This window comes from Ovis aries, chromosome 1 (assembly GCF_016772045.2).
Source record: "Ovis aries strain OAR_USU_Benz2616 breed Rambouillet chromosome 1, ARS-UI_Ramb_v3.0, whole genome shotgun sequence".
NCBI classification, from domain to species: Eukaryota; Metazoa; Chordata; class Mammalia; order Artiodactyla; family Bovidae; genus Ovis; species Ovis aries.
Genome location: NC_056054.1, coordinates 97,727,372 through 97,749,282, shown reverse-complemented (window position 1 = coordinate 97,749,282; position 21,911 = coordinate 97,727,372). Strand labels below are relative to the sequence as shown.

The 21,911-nt window shown below is 41.5% G+C and overlaps 1 protein-coding gene across 35 annotated transcripts in view; it reads right to left on the bottom strand.

Moving 5' to 3' along the window:
- Positions 1–21,911, bottom strand: part of PDE4DIP (phosphodiesterase 4D interacting protein) — a 204,784-nt gene that overhangs the window by 93,335 nt on the left and 89,538 nt on the right. For 19 of the 35 annotated variants that reach the window (XM_060413545.1, XM_027973777.2, XM_060413529.1 and 16 more), the window contains 3 exons: positions 19,254–19,377; positions 18,893–19,068; positions 14,769–14,886 (listed from right to left, as the gene is read on the bottom strand). In XM_060413545.1, the coding sequence (XP_060269528.1) occupies positions 14,769–14,886; positions 18,893–19,068; positions 19,254–19,377 (418 nt within the window). The remainder of the gene's footprint in view (positions 1–14,768; positions 14,887–18,892; positions 19,069–19,253; positions 19,378–21,911) is intronic. The other 16 variants (XM_060413481.1, XM_060413535.1, XM_060413509.1 and 13 more) reach the window with 1 other exon arrangement.

The window sequence follows — 21,911 nt, the reverse complement described above, 5'->3', positions numbered from 1 at the left end:
AGAGCAAAGAACAGAGGTGGACTAAAGTCAAATGCATTTCCTGACTTGGACAAAATTTTAAACCCACTGAAAAGATTAAGCCAGGTGCCCCAGTATGGAAGAGAAAAGAGAGAAATGTCTTTGAGGTCAACAAAAGAGGAAAGGGTGAGTTTTCACCCAAATCAGGAAGAGAATGGGGTGGAGGTGGGAGGTCAAAGAGAAACAGGGACCCACCTCCATTGTTAGTGTCCTGCAGAAGCAGCCAGACCTGAGAGGAGAAGGCCTGGGTGACTTGGAGAGGATAAAGTCTAGTCTGCTGCTGCTGCAGCTAAGTCACTTCAGTAGTGTCCGACTCTGGGCAACCCCAGAGACGGCAGCCCACCAGGCTCCCCCGTCCCTGGGATTCTCCAGGCAAGAACACTGGAGTGGGTTGCCATTTCCTTCTCCAGTGCATGAAAGTGAAAAGTGAAAGTGAAGTCGCTCAGTCGTGTCTGACCCTCTGCGATCCCATGGACTGCAGCCTACCAGGCTCCTCCGTCCATGGGATTTTCCAGGCAAGAGTACTGGAGTAGGGTGCCATTGCCTTCTCCGAAGTCTAGTCTAGGCTCCATCAGAGTCCACTTAGGATTGGTAGAACTGTGTGTGCTATGGCAGAGGTGCTTCATCAGTGGACCAATGATCAGAGTAGTCTCCTTGATGCTTTGACACCTGATAAAGCCTAGGGTCCGTCACATAACTGAGAGAGTGGGGAGGAGGAAGTACCAAACGAATGGAATTTAATTTCCCACCAGCCTGACTAGGATAAGGACTCAGGGTAACATTAAGTTGATTTAAGGAAAGTAATGTACTATTTCCTGCATAACTGAATTTGTAAATTCAGAGTCACACCCACTATGAACCTTTTGTAGGTGTTCAATTAGAGTGAGTCAGTCCTAGGCCATTTTCACCTGTCTTTTCATTCTCTTTCAATATCATCTCAGCCTTTTCCATCTTTGTATTAATAACTGCCAATTTATATTTTTGATACTGTGATGGGCTTCCCTGGTGGCTCAGATGGCAAAGAATCTGCCTGTAGTACAGGAGACCTGGGTTCAATCCCTGGGATCTTCCCTGGGTTGGGAAGATCCCCCTGGAGGAGGGTATGGTAACGCACTCCAATATTCTTGCCTCAAGAATCCCCATGGACAGAGGAGCCTGGCAGGCTACAGTCCATGGGGTCTCAGAGAGTCAGATACGACTGAGTGACTAAGCATACACAGCCTTTTCCATCTTTGTATTAATAACTTCCAACTTATACTTATGATACTGGGATTAATAATAATATATATTTGGTTTGTCTCTCTTTCTGGCACAGAATCCTAAATCTTCGGCATTGCCTAAAAGATGACAGTGATAAAGGTGTCTTTTATTGTGTCAATGAGGTGACTCAAAGCGTGGGGTAGTCGCCAGAGAAACAGGATTGTTACTGTTGTTCAGTCACTAAATCCTGTTCTACTCTTTGCAAGCCCGTGGACTGCAGCACGCCAGACTTCCCTGTCCTTCATCATCTTCCCGTTTGCTCAAACTCATGTCCATTGTGTCGGTGACGCCATTCAGCCATTTCACCCTCTGTGGTCCCCCTCTCCTCCTGCCCTCAATCTTTCCCAGCATCAGGGTCTTTTCCAATGAGTTGGTTCTTAGCATCTGGTGGCCAAAGTATTGGAGCTTCACTTTCAGCATCAGTCTTACCAATGAATATTCAGGGTTGATTTCCTTTAGGATTAACAGGTTTGATCTCCGTGCTGTCCAACATACTCTCAAGAATCTTCTCCAGCACCACAATTCAAAATCACCAGTTCTTCAGTGCTCGGTTTTCTTTATGGTCCAACTCTCACATCTGTATATGACTACTGAATAAACTGTAACTTTGACTATATGGACCTTTGTTGGCAAAGTGATGTCTCTGCTTTTTAATACACTGTCTAAGTTTTTCATAGCTTTTCTTCCAAGGAGGAAGTATCTTTTAATTTCATGGCTGCAGTCACTGTCCTCAGTGATTTTGGAGCCCAAGAAAATAAAATCTGTCACTGTTTCCATTGTTTCCCTGTTCTATTTGCCATGCCAGATAAATAACCTTAGTTTTTTGAATGCTGAGTTTTAAGCCAGCTTTTTCACTCTCCTCTTTCACCCTCATCAAAAGGCTCTTTAGTTTCTCTTTACATTCTGCCGTTAGAGTGGTATCATCTACATATCTGAGGTTGTTGGTATTTCTCCTGACAGTCTTCATTCCAGCTTGAGATTCATCCAGCCTGGCATTTTGCATGGTGTACTCTGCATATAAGTTCAATCAGCAGGGTGACAAGATACAGCCTTGACGGACTCCTTTCCCAATTTTAACCAGTCCAGTGTTCCATGTCCGGTTCTAACTGTTGCTTTTTGACCTGCATACAGGTTTCTCAGGAGACAAGTAAGGTGATCTGGTGGAATTTTCAGTCCTATCCCCAATCTCTGGGGAAGGCAAAAAGACCTGAAGGCTGTCAATCACCAATGGCCAATGATCCAGTCAGTCATGCTTTTGTAATGAAGCCTCCATAAAAACCCAAGAGGACTGGGTTCAGACAGCTTTTGGGTTGGTGAATGCCTGGAAATTCAGGGAGAGTACTGTGCTTGGTGAAGGAAGGCTTGGGAGCTCCACACCGCTTCTCACATACCTTGCCCAATGCATCTCTCTTATCTTGCTGTTGCTGGGTTATATCCTTATACAATAAACCAGTGATCCAGTAAGTAAACTGTTTCTCTTACTTCTGTGAGCAGCTCTAGCAAATTAATCTAACCCAAGGAGGGGATTGTATCATGTGAACTTCTAATTTCTAGCAAGTTGGTCATACATGTAACAGTCTACACTTGTGACTGGTGTCTGAAGTCCAAGGAGGAGGCCATTGAAACTTCTAATCTATTGCTGGCCAGAGGCACAGGTGATAAAGTGGGATTTGTAACCATTGTCTGAAGCCCCAGGGGTGGGAAGGAGAGGGACGGAGGGGTCACTGAGAGGAGTGTGGAGGCAGTCCTTAAGGTGAGACTGAATCCTTAACTGTGGGCTCTGATGCTGTCTCCAGGTAGATAGTATCAAAATTGAGTTGAATTCTCGGACACTCTGCTATGTCTAATAATGGCTCAGGGAGGGGAGTGCTCCTGCTCCGAACACACATGTTGCAATTGGTACCCAGAACCACTAAAAGAATATCTTTTAGTGAGATATTTGAGTTCAACTCTCAAATGGCCAATTACTATTTATACCTGCAACTATATGTGTCAGAGACATCTCAAAATTATCCCAGGAAAGACGGAATTCTTTTTTGCCATCTTCCCTTTACCTATAGTGCCTCCCCCTCTTTCCTCCTAATTATCTATTAAGGGTCATGGGAACTATGAATTGGGAGCTAAACCCGACCCCCACCTGTTTTTGTAAATAAAGTTTTATTGGAATACTGCTATGCCAAGCCCTTCATGTATTGTGTATGGCTGGTCTTGTACTACAATGGCAGAAATCTTATGGCCTGTAAAGTCTAAATTATTTATATCTGGTCTTTGCCAGATAGTTTGCTAATCCTTGCTCTTTTTTCTTTTCTCAATGTATCTATCACAGTTTGCGATTATTTGCTTGATTATATCATTATTTCAGTTCAGTTCAATTCAGTCACTCAGTCGTGTCTAACTCTTTGTGACCCCATGAATCGCAGCACGCCAGGCCTTCCTGTCCATCACCATCTCCCGGAGTTCACTCAGACTCACGTCCATCGAGTCTGTGATGCCATCCAGCCATTTCATCCTCTGTCGTCCCCTTTTCCTCCTGCCCTCAATCCCTCCCAGCATCAGAGTCTTTTCCAATGAGTCAACTCTTCGCATGAGGTGGCCAAAGTACTGGAGTTTCAGCTTTAGCATCATTCCTTCCAAAGAAATCCCAGGGCTGATCTCCTTCAGAATGTACTGGTTGGATCTCCTTGCAGTCCAAGGGACTTTCAAGAGTCTTCTCCAACACCACAGTTTAAAAGCATCAATTCTTCAGCACTCAGCTTTCTTCACAGTCCAACTCTCACATCCATACATGACTACTGGAAAAACCATAGCCTTGACTAAATAGACCTTTGTTGGGAAAGTAATATCTCTGCTTTTCAATACGCTATCTAAGTTGGTCATAACTTTTCTTCCAAGGAGTTAGCGTCTTTTAATTTCATGGCTGCAGTCACCATCTGCAGTGATTTTGCATAAAGTCTGACACTGTTTCCGCTGTTTCTCCATCTATTTCCCATGAAGTGATGGGACCAGATGCCATGATCTTCATTTTCTGAATGTTGAGCTTTAAGCCAACTTTTTCACTCTTCTCTTTCACTTTCATCAAGAGGCTTTTTAGCTCCTCTTCACTTTCTGCCATAAGGCTGGTGTCATCTGCATATCTGAGGTTATTGATATTTCTCCCGGCAATCTTGATTCCAGCTTGTGCTTCTTCCAGCCCAGTGTTTCTCATGACGTACTCTGCATATAAGTTAAATAAGCACAGTGACAATATACAGCCTTGACATACTCCTTTTCCTATTTGGAACCAGTCTGTTGTTCCATGTCCAGTTCTAACTGTTGCTGCCTGACCTGCATACAGGTTTCTCAAAAGGCAGGTTAGGTGGTCTGGTATTCCCATCTCTTTCAGAATTTTCCACAGTTTCTTGTGATCCACACAGTCAAAGGCTTTGGCATAGTCAATAAAGCAGAAATAGATGTTTTTCTGGAACTCTCTTGCTTTTTCCATGATCCAGCAGATGTTGACAATTTGATCTCTGGTTCCTTTGCCTTTTCTAAAACCAGCTTGAACATCTGGAAGTTCATGGTTCACGTATTGCTGAAGCCTGGCTTGGAGAATTTTGAGCATGACTTTACTAGCATGTGAGATGAGTGCAATTGTGTGGTAGTTTGAGCATTCTTTGGCATTGCCTTTCTTTGGGATTGTCATTATTTAGCTCCCTTATTAGAATATATGCTCCCTGAAGGGAAGGACTCTACCATGCTTATTCTTATAGTTTCTCCAGCACTTAATCGCACCAGTGTCTGGCTATGGTAGGGACTCAATAAATAGTCACTGACTGGATTACATGAGTGAATGAATGAATCACTTGCGTAGATGCCAAGTCCCTTCAGTCATGTCTGACTCTCTGTGATCCCACGGACTGTAGCTTGCCAGGCTCCTCTGTTCATGGGATTCTCCAGGCAAGAATACTGGAGTAGGCTGGGGTTGCCATTTCCTTCTCCAGGCGATCTTCCCCACCCAGGGATCAAACCTGTGTTTCTTATTTCTCCTGCATTGTCAGGCTATTATATCTTAAAATTTTATTACATTCTTTTGTTGCTGTTGTTGTTTCTGATTCTTTGCAACCCCATCAACTGCTGCACGCTAGGCTGCTCTGTCCTCCACTATCTCCCAGAGTTTGCTCAAATTCATGTCTCTTGAGTCAATGATGCCATTCAACCATCTCATCCTCTGCTGCCCCCATCTCCTCTGGCCTTCAATCTTCCCCATCATCAGGGTCTTTTCCTATGAGTTGGTGCTCCACATCAGGTGGCCAAAGTATTGGAGCCTTCGTTCTTTTTGCCTTAGCACAAATCTTTCATTCTTGGTTACCCTCTAGCAACCTCATATCTTAAGTCATAGAGTTCCATAATAGTTAGTCCTCTCACCTTCTTTCTCTACTCATTCCTCCTTCCAGATTAATCTTTCTAAGACATCTCAATATATCATTTTCCTGCATAGTAGCCTGGAGACCTAAAGACTTAACCCACAATTATAAACTTCTTGACCTGCCATCTAAGGTCCTCTGACTCCAGCATTATCCTATCTCTCCAGCCTAAACTCAACTGTCTGCCTGCACATCCTCACTATTTCACCTACTGCTTCCTTACCCTGAGATTTCCTACCTCTCTCTTACCTACTTATAACATTCTTTCCCACTGTTACCACCTCCACTTGTCAAAGTCCTATCCAGCCTCAAGTATTTCCTTTAAGCTGCCTTTCTTAATCCCCTCATATCTTTCTCGTCTCTGAACTTCCAAAGCACTTTTTATACCCATAGTAATATGTGTATCATTCTGCCTTCTCCCCTTAGGCAGGTAAGCTCCTTAAGAAGAGGAACCACACTTTACTCATTGTGTTATCTTCTGATGTACTCCACTGGATGAATAAATAAATTGATGTCTATTATTTTTTTAATCTCTTATTAAAATCCTGTTTATTTCTTACAGACCAGAATCTTCACTGCCCACCCAGCCCCTTTCTTTGATTTTTTTTTCCCTTTCTCCTCTGCTTTGTATTTTGTTTCCATCAGAGATTTTCTTATCTTCCAATTAGATTGTAATCCCCAGAGGTCAGAGACTAACTTTATGTTTTTGTCTTCTCTTCCTTCACCTTACAGTACCTTGTGCATTGTAAGTGTTCAGTAAATAAAGCTGCAAAGAAACACCTCATTTTTCCACCTCCTCTCTTGCTCTAACAGAACTATGATTACCTTGGGTGATAAAGCCTGTTTCTGAGACATATTACCAATGAAGGCTTGTCTGGAAGACACTGACATTGAATGATGATTTATAAATGAGTCTCTAGCTTCAATTTCATCAGCTTAAGAAGGGGATACTGAAAACCTGCTCTTAAAAAAAGAAATCTCCTTACATGAAGTTGGCTGGAGCTGCCTGAGCTACTAATCCCTGAAAGGTTTTCAGCCTCTGCCTTGAGCATTTAGAGTGCATTCTTGCCTTAACCTTCTACATCAGATGTCACCACGGTAACACTGGAATGTTAGCTATTTTAGGAAATCTGCCTCACTGCATGCAGTGATATTTACATTAGGTTCCAAAGGAGGCATAGATGCAATGGCTCTAGTGTCTGCTGCTTTGTGTGAGAAGGAAGGTCCTGATGGCTTAATGGATGACTCCCTTAAGTCTGTTGTCCTGTGTTATTTTTTAGGCCAACCACAGTGTAATCACACATTAAAAATGGTGTTTATATAATACTGGTGGGGGGGATTGCAGAGGAGAAAAAAAGAAACAAAGCAAGAATTTCTCCAGATATTCCTTTGCAAGGATATTATCTCACCTCCTGCCTTCATACCCTTCAGGTCTGGTTTCATTTAAAAAGTTCTTTTAAATAAAGCTTCTACCATTCCATAGAAAAGGGCTACCTTTCTCAGCCCCTTCACCTGATGGCTCAGCAGGTGAAGAATCCACCTGCAATGCAGGAGACATGGATTCAATGCTAGGTCATGGAAGATTCCCTGGAACAGTAAATGGCAACCCATCCCAGCATCCTTGCCTGAAAAATCCCATGGACACAGGAGTCTGGCAAGCTATAGCCCAAAGTGTCACAAAGAGTCGGATGCGACTGAGCAGGCACATTGATTCTGAAGAAGAGAATAATATCAATAACCAGAACAACTGACAGCTTTCGCCTGCAACTTTGTGGATACCTTCACTAAGGAAGAGAAAAACACTTTGTAAACTGCATTTTATTAGGTTTTCTGAGTCCCTAGTAAGAAAGATGTAGACAAGTTGCCGTGGCCTGACAGCTCCATCATGAAGCTCCTGACCACTGTGGTCGCAACATGCTGTTGATTTGAATGGACATGGAGCATCGAAAGCAAACATGGAGTGTTGTCAACCCATGGCATGTCAAGGCTGTGCTATTGTTGTTGTTGTTCTACGAAGTTAATCATACAAAAGAAGTTCATAAGTATTCTACAGGTACAATCCAGCTAAAATGGATGCTAATAAAGAATCCGCCTACCAAACTGGAGACGCAGGTTTGATCCCTGGGTTGGAAAGGAGAAGGAAATGGCAACCCACTCCAGTATTCTTGCCTGGAAAATCCCATGGATAGAGGAGCCTGGTGGGCTATAGTTGGTAGGGTCGCAAAGAGTTGGACACAGCTTAGAGGCAACAATCACGCACAACATTCTGGTAGAATGAAAAAGGCAAACAGCTAGAGGGATAGTAAAATAAATTAAATAATTTTTATCAAAACTGTCTTTCTTATTTGAGGAAGACTCTGAAGCTCAGAGATTATTTCTCCGTCCAGACTTTCATACTGGGATTACATGAGAAGTATAAAATTTTTTATGGGAGGAGGGGTAAGATGAGTGTCTTACATTTGAACAACTCAAACCTAGAAGTGTATGAGTTGTGAGCTGTCTTTCTTCTGAAGCCCAGGTGTGGAGTTCCCAACTGGGAGGGGCTGGGAGGTGGAGGAATTGAATCACTCCTTGGAACTCAAGCTCCTTCATTCCCTAACATCTGTAAGGGGTTTTGGGAATGGCTTTGCTGGAGATGAAGAAATTCTTCAGTCTCTGTGGAGCAGGCCCAGAGCTTAGAAATTTAACTTGTGCCTTTCACACCGTGGAGGTGTGGCTCCTGCAATGACAAGTGGCAGGACAGATTACAGTTTGAGTATAATATAGTAGAACTAAGATGCTGCTATTGTTAGCAAACGAGGATAACACCCGCATCAAGGGCTTCAGTCCAGTTCAGTTCAGTTGCTCGGTCATGTCTGACTGTTTGCAGTCCCATGGACTGCAGCACATCAGGCCTCCCTGTCCATCACCAACTCCCGGAGTTTACCCAAACTCATGTCCGTTGGGTCGGTGAGGCCATCCACCATCTCATCCTCTGTTGTCTCCTTCTCCTCCCACCTTCAATCTTTCCCAGCATCAGGGCTGGAGGTGTCACAAATATAGAGTTGTCACATATCACTGTATAGGCAAAGTGCCCTGTAACTGGTTTTATTCTTTACCTTTATCTAACAGAATGGGCTAGGTTAAAGCAGTTAATAGCTGCAATGAACCATGATTTGCTATCCCAAGTGCATGCATGTCCAACTCTGTGTGACCCTCTGGACTGTAGCCCGCCAGGCTCCTCTGTCCATGGAATTCTCTAGGCAAGAATACTGGAGTGGGTTGCTGTTTCCTCCTCCAGGGAATCTTTCCAATCCAGGGACTGAACCAGCGTCTCATCTGACTCCTGCATTGGCAGGCAGATTATTTACCACTGAGCCACCTGGAAGATGACATCAGTGATCTGCTCAGTCAATCCTGCATCTAAATAACCACCAGGATTGTCTTTCTATAATGCCACTTCAAAGGCTTTTATTCCCTTTGCTTTTTGTTTTAATTTTTAGTTCTTTATTACCTAGAACAGCAGTCCCCAACCTTTCTGACACCTGGGGATAATTTCATGGAAGATAATTTTTCCATGGACTAGGGGTGGGGGGATGGTTTCAGGGTGATTCAAGCTCATTACATTCATTGTGCACTTTATTTCTAATCTAATTCTGCCGCTGATCTGGTAGGAGGTACCATTCTGCAGCCCAGAGATTGGGAACCCCATGCCTAGAACATGAAGTTCTTAGCTTGACATTTATGGGACTTTCCAGCTATATATTCCATCATTTTTCAACACTTATCATATATTTGGTAACACAATGACTCCCAATTCCTCGAGTGTGTTCCATACCATTATACATATCGTTCCCATGCCTAGAATGCCCTGCTCTTACTGTCTGCCTAGGGTACTGAGCCTTTAAGGCCCCAGGTCCAGGCTGACTTCCAAGTGAAGCTTTCTCTGACTTCCAAAGATAGAGATAATCCCTTTCCTCTCTGGGTTCTGTTAGCACTATGAGTATATTCTTATATTTCTCTCCATTTGTCAAGCTGCATTTTAATACTTTGTTTATATGCCAGTCACTTATTGGATTTTAAACCCTTTGAAGGCCAGGACTCCCAGACCAGTGGTTCTTATCAAGCAGCCATATCCTAGAATGCATTGAAAATTTGTGGGGCATTTCTTGTTTCAATGATGAGTGGGGCTAGGGGTACAACATAACTGGCAATAGGCAGGACAGAGCCTTGTCCCAAAATCTAAATGACCTTCAAATGTTCCACTGGGCACTACTGGAAATAATCAAATTGTTTATATAATCATCTAAATCTAGGACTTAATTCTGTTGTATATAGGAACCCAACGTTAATATACTCTGAATCTTCTATGAATTAAACGGATGTGTAAATTAAAGGAGGATTATGTTATTGCTTTATTGGAAATCTTACCAACAGCTTTTCACCTTGACATTGCCACCTGCTGTTCTTTAATTGCCAATTAACATTAGTCTGTATTTGAAGCTGTGACTCCACATACAAGCATCTGCTTATTTCTTTATATCTTTTAATAGAGTTGTGCCTTAAAATTTACATATTAATTTGACCACTGGTTTATTATAATCTCTTTTATGTTTCATGTAGTTCAGTATCTAATTTACTGGGTTGCTTCGAGACTTAAACTGAGTTAATATAAGGTATTTAGAGTAGCACCTGGCACACAGAAAATGCTACCATATGTGCTGATGTTATTACTATAGAAAAGTTGTTGAATATTCATTGATAATATTTTAAATTATACTTGGAATAGGTATTAAGAAATCCTGTGAAAACTACTTTTAGGTCTTAATATTATAATAATCTGAATCATTAGAATATGACTACATGATCCCAAGATGTTATAGAAAGTGCTTCAGTATTTTTTTGTGTGTTTAGGAGACTAAAATGAGATTATGATTCTCGTTGTGACCAATTTACCCTGAAGGATTCATACTCTGTTGTGGTCTTCCTGGGGAGCAATAACACAAACTGATAACTTTGAGTTTGATCTTTGCCTATGAACCAGTTTTTCTATGTGTAAGGGTAACAGGTCCAAAGGGATAACTGTGACCATTAATCTCACAAATATGCTATGTTTAATAATTTTATCTTTGTCTTTCGTAAGACAAAGATAGTTACAATGTGAGTCAAGTCTGCAATATCTGACTCAATGACTATGTCTTTTTTAGCTGCTACTCTCTTCCAGGTTGTTGACATGCATAATGACAACAGTAGTTACCATGTTTTGAGCACTGTTAGGCACTACACACATATTATTTCTAATCCTTATAAAGAGATGAACATTACAGAGGAGGAAATTGTACTTGGAAGGGCTATGTAACTTGTTCAAGGCCATTCATCTAAAAAGTGTTTACGCTGGAATCAAATGCCAAAACCTGAGCTCACTCTTTCATACCACTCTGCTTCCCTAATTAAAACTCAAGAGACTTCGTATTAGAATTGGTTCTTGAAGGACCAAGATTATTTCTCTAAAAAGGACTTGACTGTATCCTTTCACTATGACAATCTGAACCACTTGAGCACAGCTAAATAGTCCCAAACTAAATAAAGTCCCAAATTTCAAATTTCTTTCTATTTAGGCCATAGAATATAAGACAGAAACACTGTGACCAAAACAGTGTTTTCTTTTGGAACCTGGACACACATCGAGAGAAGTTTCAGAGGATTCTCTGAACACTCACTATACAGCTGACTCTCTGGCCAGTCTTCTTTGGGCTGTTTAGAGATGATAACTGGGCTTCCCAGGTGGTTCAGTGGTAAAGAACCCACCCGCCTGCCAATGCAGGAGACTCGGTTCAACTTCTGGGTCGGGAAGATCCCTTGGAGAAGGAAATGATAATATGAAACAATTCTATGCATACTGAGCAGCACTTGGTGCCGATTTATTTTTTCCTTCATAAGGCACAGACCCAAAGGGAGTAACTAGAAAGGGAACTATGGGAGGCTTTCTCTCCTCCACATTTGAGAGAACCAACTGTCAGAGGCCCTCTATGGCAGAGCTTTCCATTTTGGGTGTTCTGGACAACATCTAAAAAAGTGGCCCACCCCTGTGCTGAGATGTCATGCCCTCAGGTCTCAGGTGGTGGACGGGTCAGAAGGTAAACACAGGTAATCACCTCTAACCACGACCAGCCTCAGTCACTTACTTCAGAGTAACAGAGACCCTCAATTTTCTCCTATGAAACTGAGCTTTCTATGCAAAAGGTTGGGAAACACTGATTGACAGAACTCACAGCACAATGTGATCAAGTGTACAAAATGTTGGGCAGTAACAACAATAAACTTTTATAGGTCCCAGAAACATCAAAGAAGCATATCAAGTTAGTACAATTTATGTGACTTGATATATTTCTTTTCTCTGCTCACCCAATGTTATTATCCTCTAGACACTGTACTTAACTTATTCTAAGCATTCCTTTAGGATAGATTGGTAAATAATTTAGTCTCTTTGAAATTATAATTTTTCTATTCTTCAAGTCTGTTTTAAAAACTGATACCAACTCATTTCTCCTTATTAGCATTCAAATATTTAACTACATATACTCATTTCAGTGCTTACCAAAGATACTAATGAAAATAAATATGTGTACATAAATATATCACATCAATGTGTCTGTAAATATAAAACTAGAACAATGAGAGTGATTTTATTTCAGAATTTACATGAGTATTTTTCTTTGAAAGTGCTTATCTTGGGGACTATACACTTTCCCCAATGATGCTGAACTCAGAATGTCAAAATTATAAGGATCCTTTGGAGATTATTTGGGCTAAATTTTCCCATTTTACACATACAGAGGCTGAGAAGTGATGTATCCATAGAAGTGACTATCCATAGTTAATAAAGAAAGAATCAGGAAAGAAATCCAGTTCTTCTAATTTCCAACCAAGTTATTTCAAATTTTAAAGTGTTGCGGGATCTTCCATATATTTCAATATGTATCCTGCAAAAAGCCTATGAACTTTAATTTTTACTCATATCTATCAAATTACATGTATGTACATCATTTTCTGGGTTTGTTAGCCAGAGCTTTCCACCAAAATGGATTTAGAGTCCAAGGGGTTGACAGTGCAGTCAAGATAGTGATTTCTTCTGCCCTCATCATGGTCTAAACACCCAGGCTGGCCACTTTCAAGTGAGAGCTCCATCCATTTCTGCCGCCCCTTATAAATATTATCATTTGCTACTATTTAAAACTACAATTAACGAGTAAATTTAGTGCAGGGTCTCAATTTTAAAAACCGTATTTCTTTTATATTGGTCATAGCTATTGGAAACATTTTTTTGCTTATTTGAATTTTCAGATATTATTTTACGTAATTGCTATTTATGACTTGAGTAATAAAAAAGAGCAGTTGATAACAAGAAAAATAGAAAAAGTCACTTAAGCAACTTGATTATGTTGTAAATCATGTCATTTTCTACATGTTTATTATTATTAGCTATTTTTTGTCATGATACGGGAAGGGTGGAAAACATTGCTTTATACTCATTGTTAGCCCTGCTCTTTTTAACCTGATTCCAACCTTTGTATATGTGACCAATAAACTAAATTGCACATTTTGCTTCATCATTGATCTAAGATTTGTAAGAATACCTCATAATTGTTTATGTTGCTTGAGCAGAGATGGATCCTAGGGTTCCTTCGTAAAGTATATTTTTAGTAAATTAAAAGTTGAATGAAGAAGAGGAGTTCCTTCTGAGGTAACCTCCAAGAACAACCATACAGATTAACGCCATTACTTTCACAGTGGTGAGGGTTCTCTGCTCAATATTAAAACCACACTGCATTCTCTATCGCTGTACATCACTCAGTGTGGCAGGCAGAATCCTGAGATGGCCTCTGTGATCCTTACCTCCTGGTATCCACACCTTCGTATAATCCCCACTCCTTGAATGTGGAGAGACCTGTAACTTGCCTCTAACCAACAGAAAATGGCAAAGGTGAGGGATATCGCTACATAGCTATAGTTCAGTCATAGTTCAGTCGCTCAGTCGTGTCCGACTCCTTGCAACCCCATGAATCACAGCACGCCAGGCCTCCCTGTCCATCACCATCTTCTGGAGTTCACTCAGACTCACATCCATCGAGTCAGTGATGCCATCCAGCATCTCATCCTCTGTCGTCCCCTTCTCCTCCTGCCCCCAATCCCTCCCAGCATCAGAGTCTTTTCCAATGAGTCAACTCTTCGCATGAGGTGGCCAAAGTACTGGAGCTTCAGCTTTAGCATCATTCCTTCCAAAGAAATCCCAGGGCTGATCTCCTTCAGAATGGACTGGTTGGATCTCCGTGCAGTCCAAGGGACTCTCAAGAGTCTTCTCCAACACCACAGTTCAAAACCATCAATTCTTCGGCGCTCAGCCTTCTTCACAGTCCAACTCTCATATCCATACATGACCACAGGAAAAACCATAGCCTTGACTAGATGGACCTTAGTCGGTAAAGTAATGTCCCTGCTTTTGAATATGCTATCTGGGTTCGTCATAACTTTTCCTCCAAGGAGTAACCGTCTTTTAATTTAATGGCAAAGGTGAGGGATATCACTACATAGTTATGCAATATTATATGGCAAAAGTGAAGGGGTGTGGCAGATGTAATTAAAATCCCTACTCAGTTGACTTTAAGTTAACCAAAAGGGATAGTACACTGATGGCTTGACTTAATCAGGTGAACCCCTTAAAAAATTGTCGAGAAGTAAGAGACTATCTCTCTCCACTGCTGCTGCTGTGAAGCTAGCTGCTGTAACTACTACAATCGCACAGCAATATTCTTCCAACAACTTGAGGGAGCTTAGAAGTGGATCCTTCCCTAAGTGATCCTCTGGCTGAGAAAGCAGCCCAGTTGACACCTTGATTTCAGACTTGTGAGACTCTGAGCAGAAAAGTCAGCTAGTCACACCTGGACTCTTGACCTACAGAAACTCTGGAATAATAAATCCATGCTGTTTTGAACCACTGAGTTTGCAGTAATTGCTTACACAGCAGTAGAAGACTAACACATTTATATGTAAAGTTGGGCTCCTTAAAGCATGAAGCAAGTGCCTCAGGATGTACAGCGCAAACCTCACCTGCACTTCCATGTCAGCTGGCTCCTCCAACAGATGTAGCAGTTGCTGTTTCTCTTGAGACAGCTGTTCTACAAGTTTCTCCTGTGCAGCCAGGCTTTGACTCAGTTCTTCAATTCTTCTAGAGCAAAGAAAAAGTAAGAACAACAATTATGGTCATGATACATTACTAACTTTATTTTTCAGCCCACTCCAAAGATAGCATGGTCTGGTACAGTAAGTTTTTACCTTTTTAAAATAATCGAACTCTTTGATACTTTTCTTCAGTAAGCCAGGCATTCTCGGCCCCAGTCCCCCAATATATACACAAATGAGTTTTTTGCCTACATTGTCATAATGGAAGGTTCATAGACCTCCCAAAGTCAATCCATGGATCTACAGATCATAAGTATAAAACTCTCAGAAGTTGTGGGTCTTTTTGTTTATTTGTTATTGTTGTTGCAGTTAAAAAAACAATTATTAAGTAACCATCATGTATATAGGCTTCCCAGGGGGCACAGTGGTAAAGAATCCACCTGCCAATGTAGGAGACAAGAGATGTGGGTTCAATCCCTGGGTAGGGAAGATCCCCTGGAGAAGACAATGGCAACCCATTCCAGTATTCTTGCCTGAAGAATCCCTGAAGAGGAGCCTGGTGGGCTACAATCCATGGGGTCAAAAAAGAGTCAGACATGACTGGGCACACATACACACATTATATATATAATTCAATGCATCCCCAATGTACTGCTGATATAAAGTTGGAAAACACACAGTTTCTACAGAAAGTTAAACCTTTTTGGTATGTGTGCCAAGAGTCTTGGGTATAGGGAGTCACAGATATATCAACAGATAGACTATAATAAGTGCTACCCTACCAGAGGTATGAACCAAATAGTACAGTGAGTATTGTCGTGCAGCTACAGGAAGAAAGATAGAGAAGAAGTCATTCATTTGACTTGGAGGAGCCTGAAGGAAGCTCAGGAGAAGAGATTTTGAAGACTGGATTGTTTTATAGGCTCAGAGGAAGAAGTTTAAATAAAGGAATGAAGGCATGAAGATACAAGATATATGCGGAAAAGTTACTGGCAGGGAAGAGACAATGGCTAGAGAAGAGGATGGAAATTCAGACCAGAATTCAGTTGTCAAAGACTGCATGCTGTGCTGATGTATATAAACCCAGGTTCAAATCAACAGTTTTGTGCAAGACATATCTTGCTGTTTCTTTGTGTGTAAGTCTGAGTACTAGAGGTACCTGTCCTTGGAAAACATGCTGGTGATAGATGTAAAATTTCTGATTGTGATTATTATTCCTGTGTGTGTGGCTTCCCAGGTGGCTCAGTGGTAAAGAATCTGCCTGCCAATGCAGGATATGCAGGAAATGCAGGTGTGATCCCTGGGTCAGGAAGACCCCCTGGAAAAGGGAATGGCAACTCACGACAGTATTCTTGCCTGGAGAATCCCATGGATAGAGGAGCCTGGCGGGCTACAGTCCCAGGGGTCACAACTGAGCATGCATGCAACACAGCATATGTTAAGACAGTGACAGCACCTTGGCAGGAAAACGGTATGGCCAAAAGGTTAAGGGCACCAGAAAGTCAAGTAGGAATCTCATAGAGAAATTATAAATTAATTTGAGGTATGAGCATCAGCTTAGATTTGGGGATGAGAAAGAACTTTAAAAACTTAAAAATGTATATGAATGCAAGTTGCAATGATAGTTATGATGACGAATGCGGACTTCATTATTAACCTCCCCATGGTATCTGTGCCAGAACATCTCTACTTTTCTTAAGCCGCATACCTTGCTGCTGCTGCTGCTGCTAAGTCACTTCAGTCGTGTCCAACTCTGTGCGACCCCATAGACGGCAGCCCACCAGGCTCCCCCGTCCCTGGGATTCTCCAGGCAAGAACACTGGAGTGGGTTGCCATTTCCTTCTCCAATGCATGAAAGTGAAAAGTGAAAGTGAAGTTGCTCAGTCATGTCCGACTTAGCGACCCCATGGACTGCAGCCTGCCAGGCTCCTCCATCCATGGGGTTTTCCAGGCAAGAGTACTGGATTGGGGTGCCATTGCCTGCTCCGAAGCCTCATACCTTACTATTCTCTTTGACCCTCAGTCTCTACAGATGATCTACTTTCCTACTTTACAAAGCTATTCAAGGCCGTCTGACATGAACTCCTTCAATTTGTTAGGTATGTCTGTCTTTTTTTTTCCTTTTGGTTTGACAAGTGTTCACTGGAATACAGAGATGGGACAGAGTCTCAGGTAATCTAGCAGAGAAGATCTGAAAGAAAATACGACAATGCACAGAAGACTGTACACTAAGGGATGTGCATACAGAACAAGGGTTTCCCAGGTGGTGCAGTGCTAAAGAATCCACTTGCCAATGCAGGAGACACAGGAGATGCAGGTTTGACCCCTGGGTCAGGAAGATCCCCTGGAGTAGGAAATAGCAACCCACTCCAGTATTCTTGCCTAGAAAATTCCATGGACAGAGCAGCCTGGAGGGCTACTGTCTATGGGATCACAAAGAGTAGGACATGACTCAGTGACTGAGCATGCACGCATACAAAACAAGAATATAAATACTTAATTCTGTCACGAAAGCCTTCACAGAAGTAACCAGTGATGCCTTCATGAGTTCTGAAGAATGAACAAGAATTCACCAGGAGGGGAAAACACAGATGTTTCCCCACAAAGGAAGAGCATGAACAAAATTCTGGGTACCTGACAGCACTGTATGCTTCTGGAGGTGGTGTGCCTTCGGGGTCTGGATTCCAGCAAAGCCTGAAGCCACGTTACATAACTCTCTAAATGCCAATTTCTTCCTTTATAAACTATAATAATCCCTACCTCATGGGATTGTTAACTTTACAAGAGAATTAAACTTTATGGGAGAATTAAACAAGAATATAAAGGACTCAGCTCAGTTATACAGTAAGAGCCCAGCAAACCTTAGTCTTCATTATTATTACCAGTCTGGAATCAGTGAAATGTGAAGGAGTCATGGTAGGGGATGAGTCTGGGGAAAACAGGAGTCAGAACACAACAGGCTTTGATGGCCACACTAAGAACAGATCTTACTTCCTAAAGGTGTTGAGAACTTTCCAAATGGCTCTGCAATAATATGATCAGATTTGTGTCTCAAAAAGATCACTTTGGTCACTGGTCACTGTGTATACTGTGTGTTTTTCACCTATCCAGTTAAAAACCACTTAAGGCTTTTTACGCCACCGTAGTATCATGCATTGAAGAGGCTAAATACTTGTCAATTTCATTTCAAAACTTCTCTGAATTGTTAGATTGGGATGAAAATGGAGAAAGGCAGGACCAGAAGTAAAGAGAACAGTTAAGAAGTTGCTGTAATAACCAAGACACAGTCCTGCCCTCAACAACTGCCCACTTACCTTCATGAGAAAATTCAAGTTCCTTTTAAATACAAAGCCAGCACAGTCAGATGCCTTTTTCCCAATACAGCTTACCTCTCACTGGTCTTTCCCAGACCCTCCACTCTGGTCCTGTAGAACTAATTATATGTCTTGAAATATGCCTGTCCCTGTGTCTCCCCTCAATGGTGTTTCCTCCTGCACAGGACATTTCCCCTCCCTAATCACTTCCTACATTGCTTCTTTCAACTCCTATTCACTCTTCAAAATCTACCTCAGATTTCACCTCCTCCAGGAAACTTCCAGTGGCACTCTGCTCTTGAGTAGATGACAATCCTATACACCCCAGAGTATCCCATGCTACTTCTACCAGAGAACTTATTAATAATGTATAACGTGTCTTGATGGCAGGAAATGGGCCTTTCATCTCTGTAACCTGAGTGCTTAGTCCAGTGTCTGGCATACAGCAGGTGCTCAATCCATGTGAATAAGTGATCATGTCTCTTGTTCACTATCATTTGACCATTGTTCTACTTACACCTACTTAAATCTCCTGATTGCCAGCAAGTCAGTTCTGTTAATGGATACCATTAAAGACTCAACCCTAAAAAGATATTCTTTACTTAGGGGAGCCATAAAGTCTTGGAAATGGTGAAGGTCCATAAGTCCTTAAAAGGCAACAGTGTAGCTGCTATATACTCTCACTTGCTGGAAAACAGGCAAAAGACAAGTAGCAAATACAGTACCAAAGGTACCTACTTGTCCCTCTGGGCCAGGGCCTCAGTGTACTGGTCAGATTTGACCTGGTCTCCTGGTACACCTTCCCTCTCCTTGGTGACTCCCTTCAGTTTCTCCGAGAGCTCCAGGTTACACTCTTTCTCTGCTTCCACCAGAGCCGCCATCCGTGCGGCTTCATTTTTTGCTAGCCTGGACTCCTGCAAGAAGACACAAAAAAGAATGAGAACCAAGAAGCTGCAAAGCCCCCACCTAGGTTAGGAGCCCTGAAACACAGGGACACTTAAGGAGCTTAGGAAGGAAAGTAGAGAGGGAAAAGGTGAAGGCCAGGAGGCAGAGCAATCAGGAAAGAGGTGAAAGGGAAGCCGTAGCTGGGGATACTCACCTCTTGCAGAAGCTGGATCTTATTCTCCAGGAGCTCGTAAACATGCTCCGTCTCCTGCTGTCTCTCCTCAAACTGGCGCCGGAGCTCAGCTTCATTATGGCTGTTGATATTCTCCGCATCAGCGCTAAAACCACAGAACGTTAGCCAGTCACAGCCAGCTGTATAACTTAGCAAGGGGACCCATTCAGGCTGTTTCAGTACTTCTGAATCACACTGGTGAGAAGAAATTATTTGTGGAACTGCAATTATTTGTGGAACTGCAATTATTCATGGAACTGCTCATTCCAACTTTTCAGATAATCTTTTAGGAATTCTAATTTGTATTGCTTGTCAGTCAGAATGTACTTGACACCCGAGAAGCTTCACGACTGCTACAGCTTTAAGAGGAAAAGCTTTCAGTTGAAAGGCAGGTAGTCATCAAATGGCTTAGAACTCAGCATCCATGTTCACTGCCACCTGTCCCTGGACTCTTCCATTTGGACTGCTCTCCCAGAGTCCTTTGCTCATTCCTTGACTTCTTGCTATTTGAACTTAGAGTGTTCCTTCCATTTAGGTTGCTGGAACAGAATATCCATCTGGACAGCCATAGAAAGGTTCTTATCCTTTCTAGCCAGTAACCTGTAAACTGTCCTGAGTCTGGGCTACCTACCCAGAGTTCTATCCAGTTTCCCCATGGTCCCATGCAGAAAGTGGACATTTAATCTACGGAAGATCAGGGTTCTGGCCCAGCTTTGCTTCTCTGATGTCCTCAGGAATGAATGTCCAGGCACTAGCACGAAGCGGGTAAGGTGTCACCGGCTTATTTATAGCTGACAACAGCTGCCCTTAGATGTCTGAGGATTAGAATTTGAAGGCAGTATCAGGTGCTGAATGATCTTAATTCCGGTTGATTTTATTCCTGTTTTAAGCCATTTGATGAGAACCACTGACCATCTTCTTGTTTTCAGGGTAGAGAGAACAATACTGAACCTTCACAGGCTCATGATAAAACAAAGGTGCTCTATCCAAGCCCAGGAGTATTTTAATATTAGGCCCAAGAGGTTGTGTCCATGGCAACTAAATGGAGCTTCTTTAAGGATTATAGAATTCCTTGGTCGAAGTGGACACTACTCAGCACTGTCCTGGAAACTATATTTATCTTGAGTTCATGTCATTATACATGAACATGAGTTCATGTATAATGAAGGGAGTAGAAGGGTCTTTGTTGTCCAAGCGATACCAGTCAAGAGAATAACCTAAGACCCCCCTAAATAGGCAGACCTCAGGAATAATAAACTTTTACTTTGACTCCATATTCCTTGATAAATGTAACAGACAACAGCAAAGTACAATATCATAAGACTGAAGTTACAAATTTTCTGAGTAACTCAGTGAGCCAGGAATGCCTGATTTAATAGGCTACAGCTGTTGTGAAGGCAGAAGTGCCTTGAACTTGATGCCAGACGTTGTGGGTTCTGCCACTCATCTGCAAAGACTTTAACACTCTGTACCTTAGCTTTCTCATTTCTAAAAATAGGATAGTGCCACCTAATAAAAGGCTGAATTGATAATTAAAAATACACTATACAAATCTCAAAATTTATAACTCAATTGGTATTTCACATGTTCCTAAAATCTATAAGCTCATTTAATGCCTTGGTAAGTAATTGAGTAATATCAACATACTGTGTACAGCTGAGCCTAGTTTGAGTATTCTAATATTGCTGGACTATCACTCTATTAATAAGCATCAAGAAATACTATAGAGATAGAAGGAAAGCCAGATCAGATTGAATATATACTGATTCTAGGACATAATCTGAAAATTATTTTTAGTAAAAAATTCAGTAACATTTGTCATTTAAAACTAAGGGGTTTTTTAATTATAAAAGTAACCATGCTAATAATATTGGTATATAAAAATAATGAAGTCTTCTCCCTACCACAAATTCCAGTCTCACTCTCTTGATAAAAGCAATGTAAAAGTGTTTGGTATGTAACCCTGCAGTTTTTTCTATGCATACTCAACCAAGCACATGTACGCATAGGTTGTTTGTGTACTTATATTCTAAGTATCACTGAGCACTTTGCCCCTTAATGTATCAGGGACTTCCCACCAGGATAATAATATATAGACCTAATTCATTTTTAATGACTGTATAATATTCCATAGTATGTTTATATTGAAATGTTTTCAACCATTGTCCTATTGATGGATAGTTTTTTTAATTTTTTTTGCAATTACAAAAAATGATGTGATTAATATCCTTATATATTTATCCTTTTATGCTTATACTTTTATTTATAATGAATAAATTCCTTTTAGGAATTATTTGATCAAAGAAAGTACTGATTTTTTACTTTCATAAGTAGTACTACATTCCAAAAATGTTACCACAATTTGCATTCTTACCAGAAGTATATGAGAGTACCCATTTCCCCCAAATTCTGTGTCAACCCTGGATGTTCTTTGTAGATTATTGACTAGGAAGTTTACAGGCTTAGGTTTGATGACATTACAATCTACTTCAATGTCTCTCAGACTTAGAGAGCCCAAGGAAAAGAAGGCCCCTTGTCTCAACTCCTAAACTGGATACAGCACTAAAATGCCAGAACTAAGGTTAAAGAATTAGGTTACAGCTAAATGAGCCAGACTCTGGAAAGAACCAAGAGCTCAAC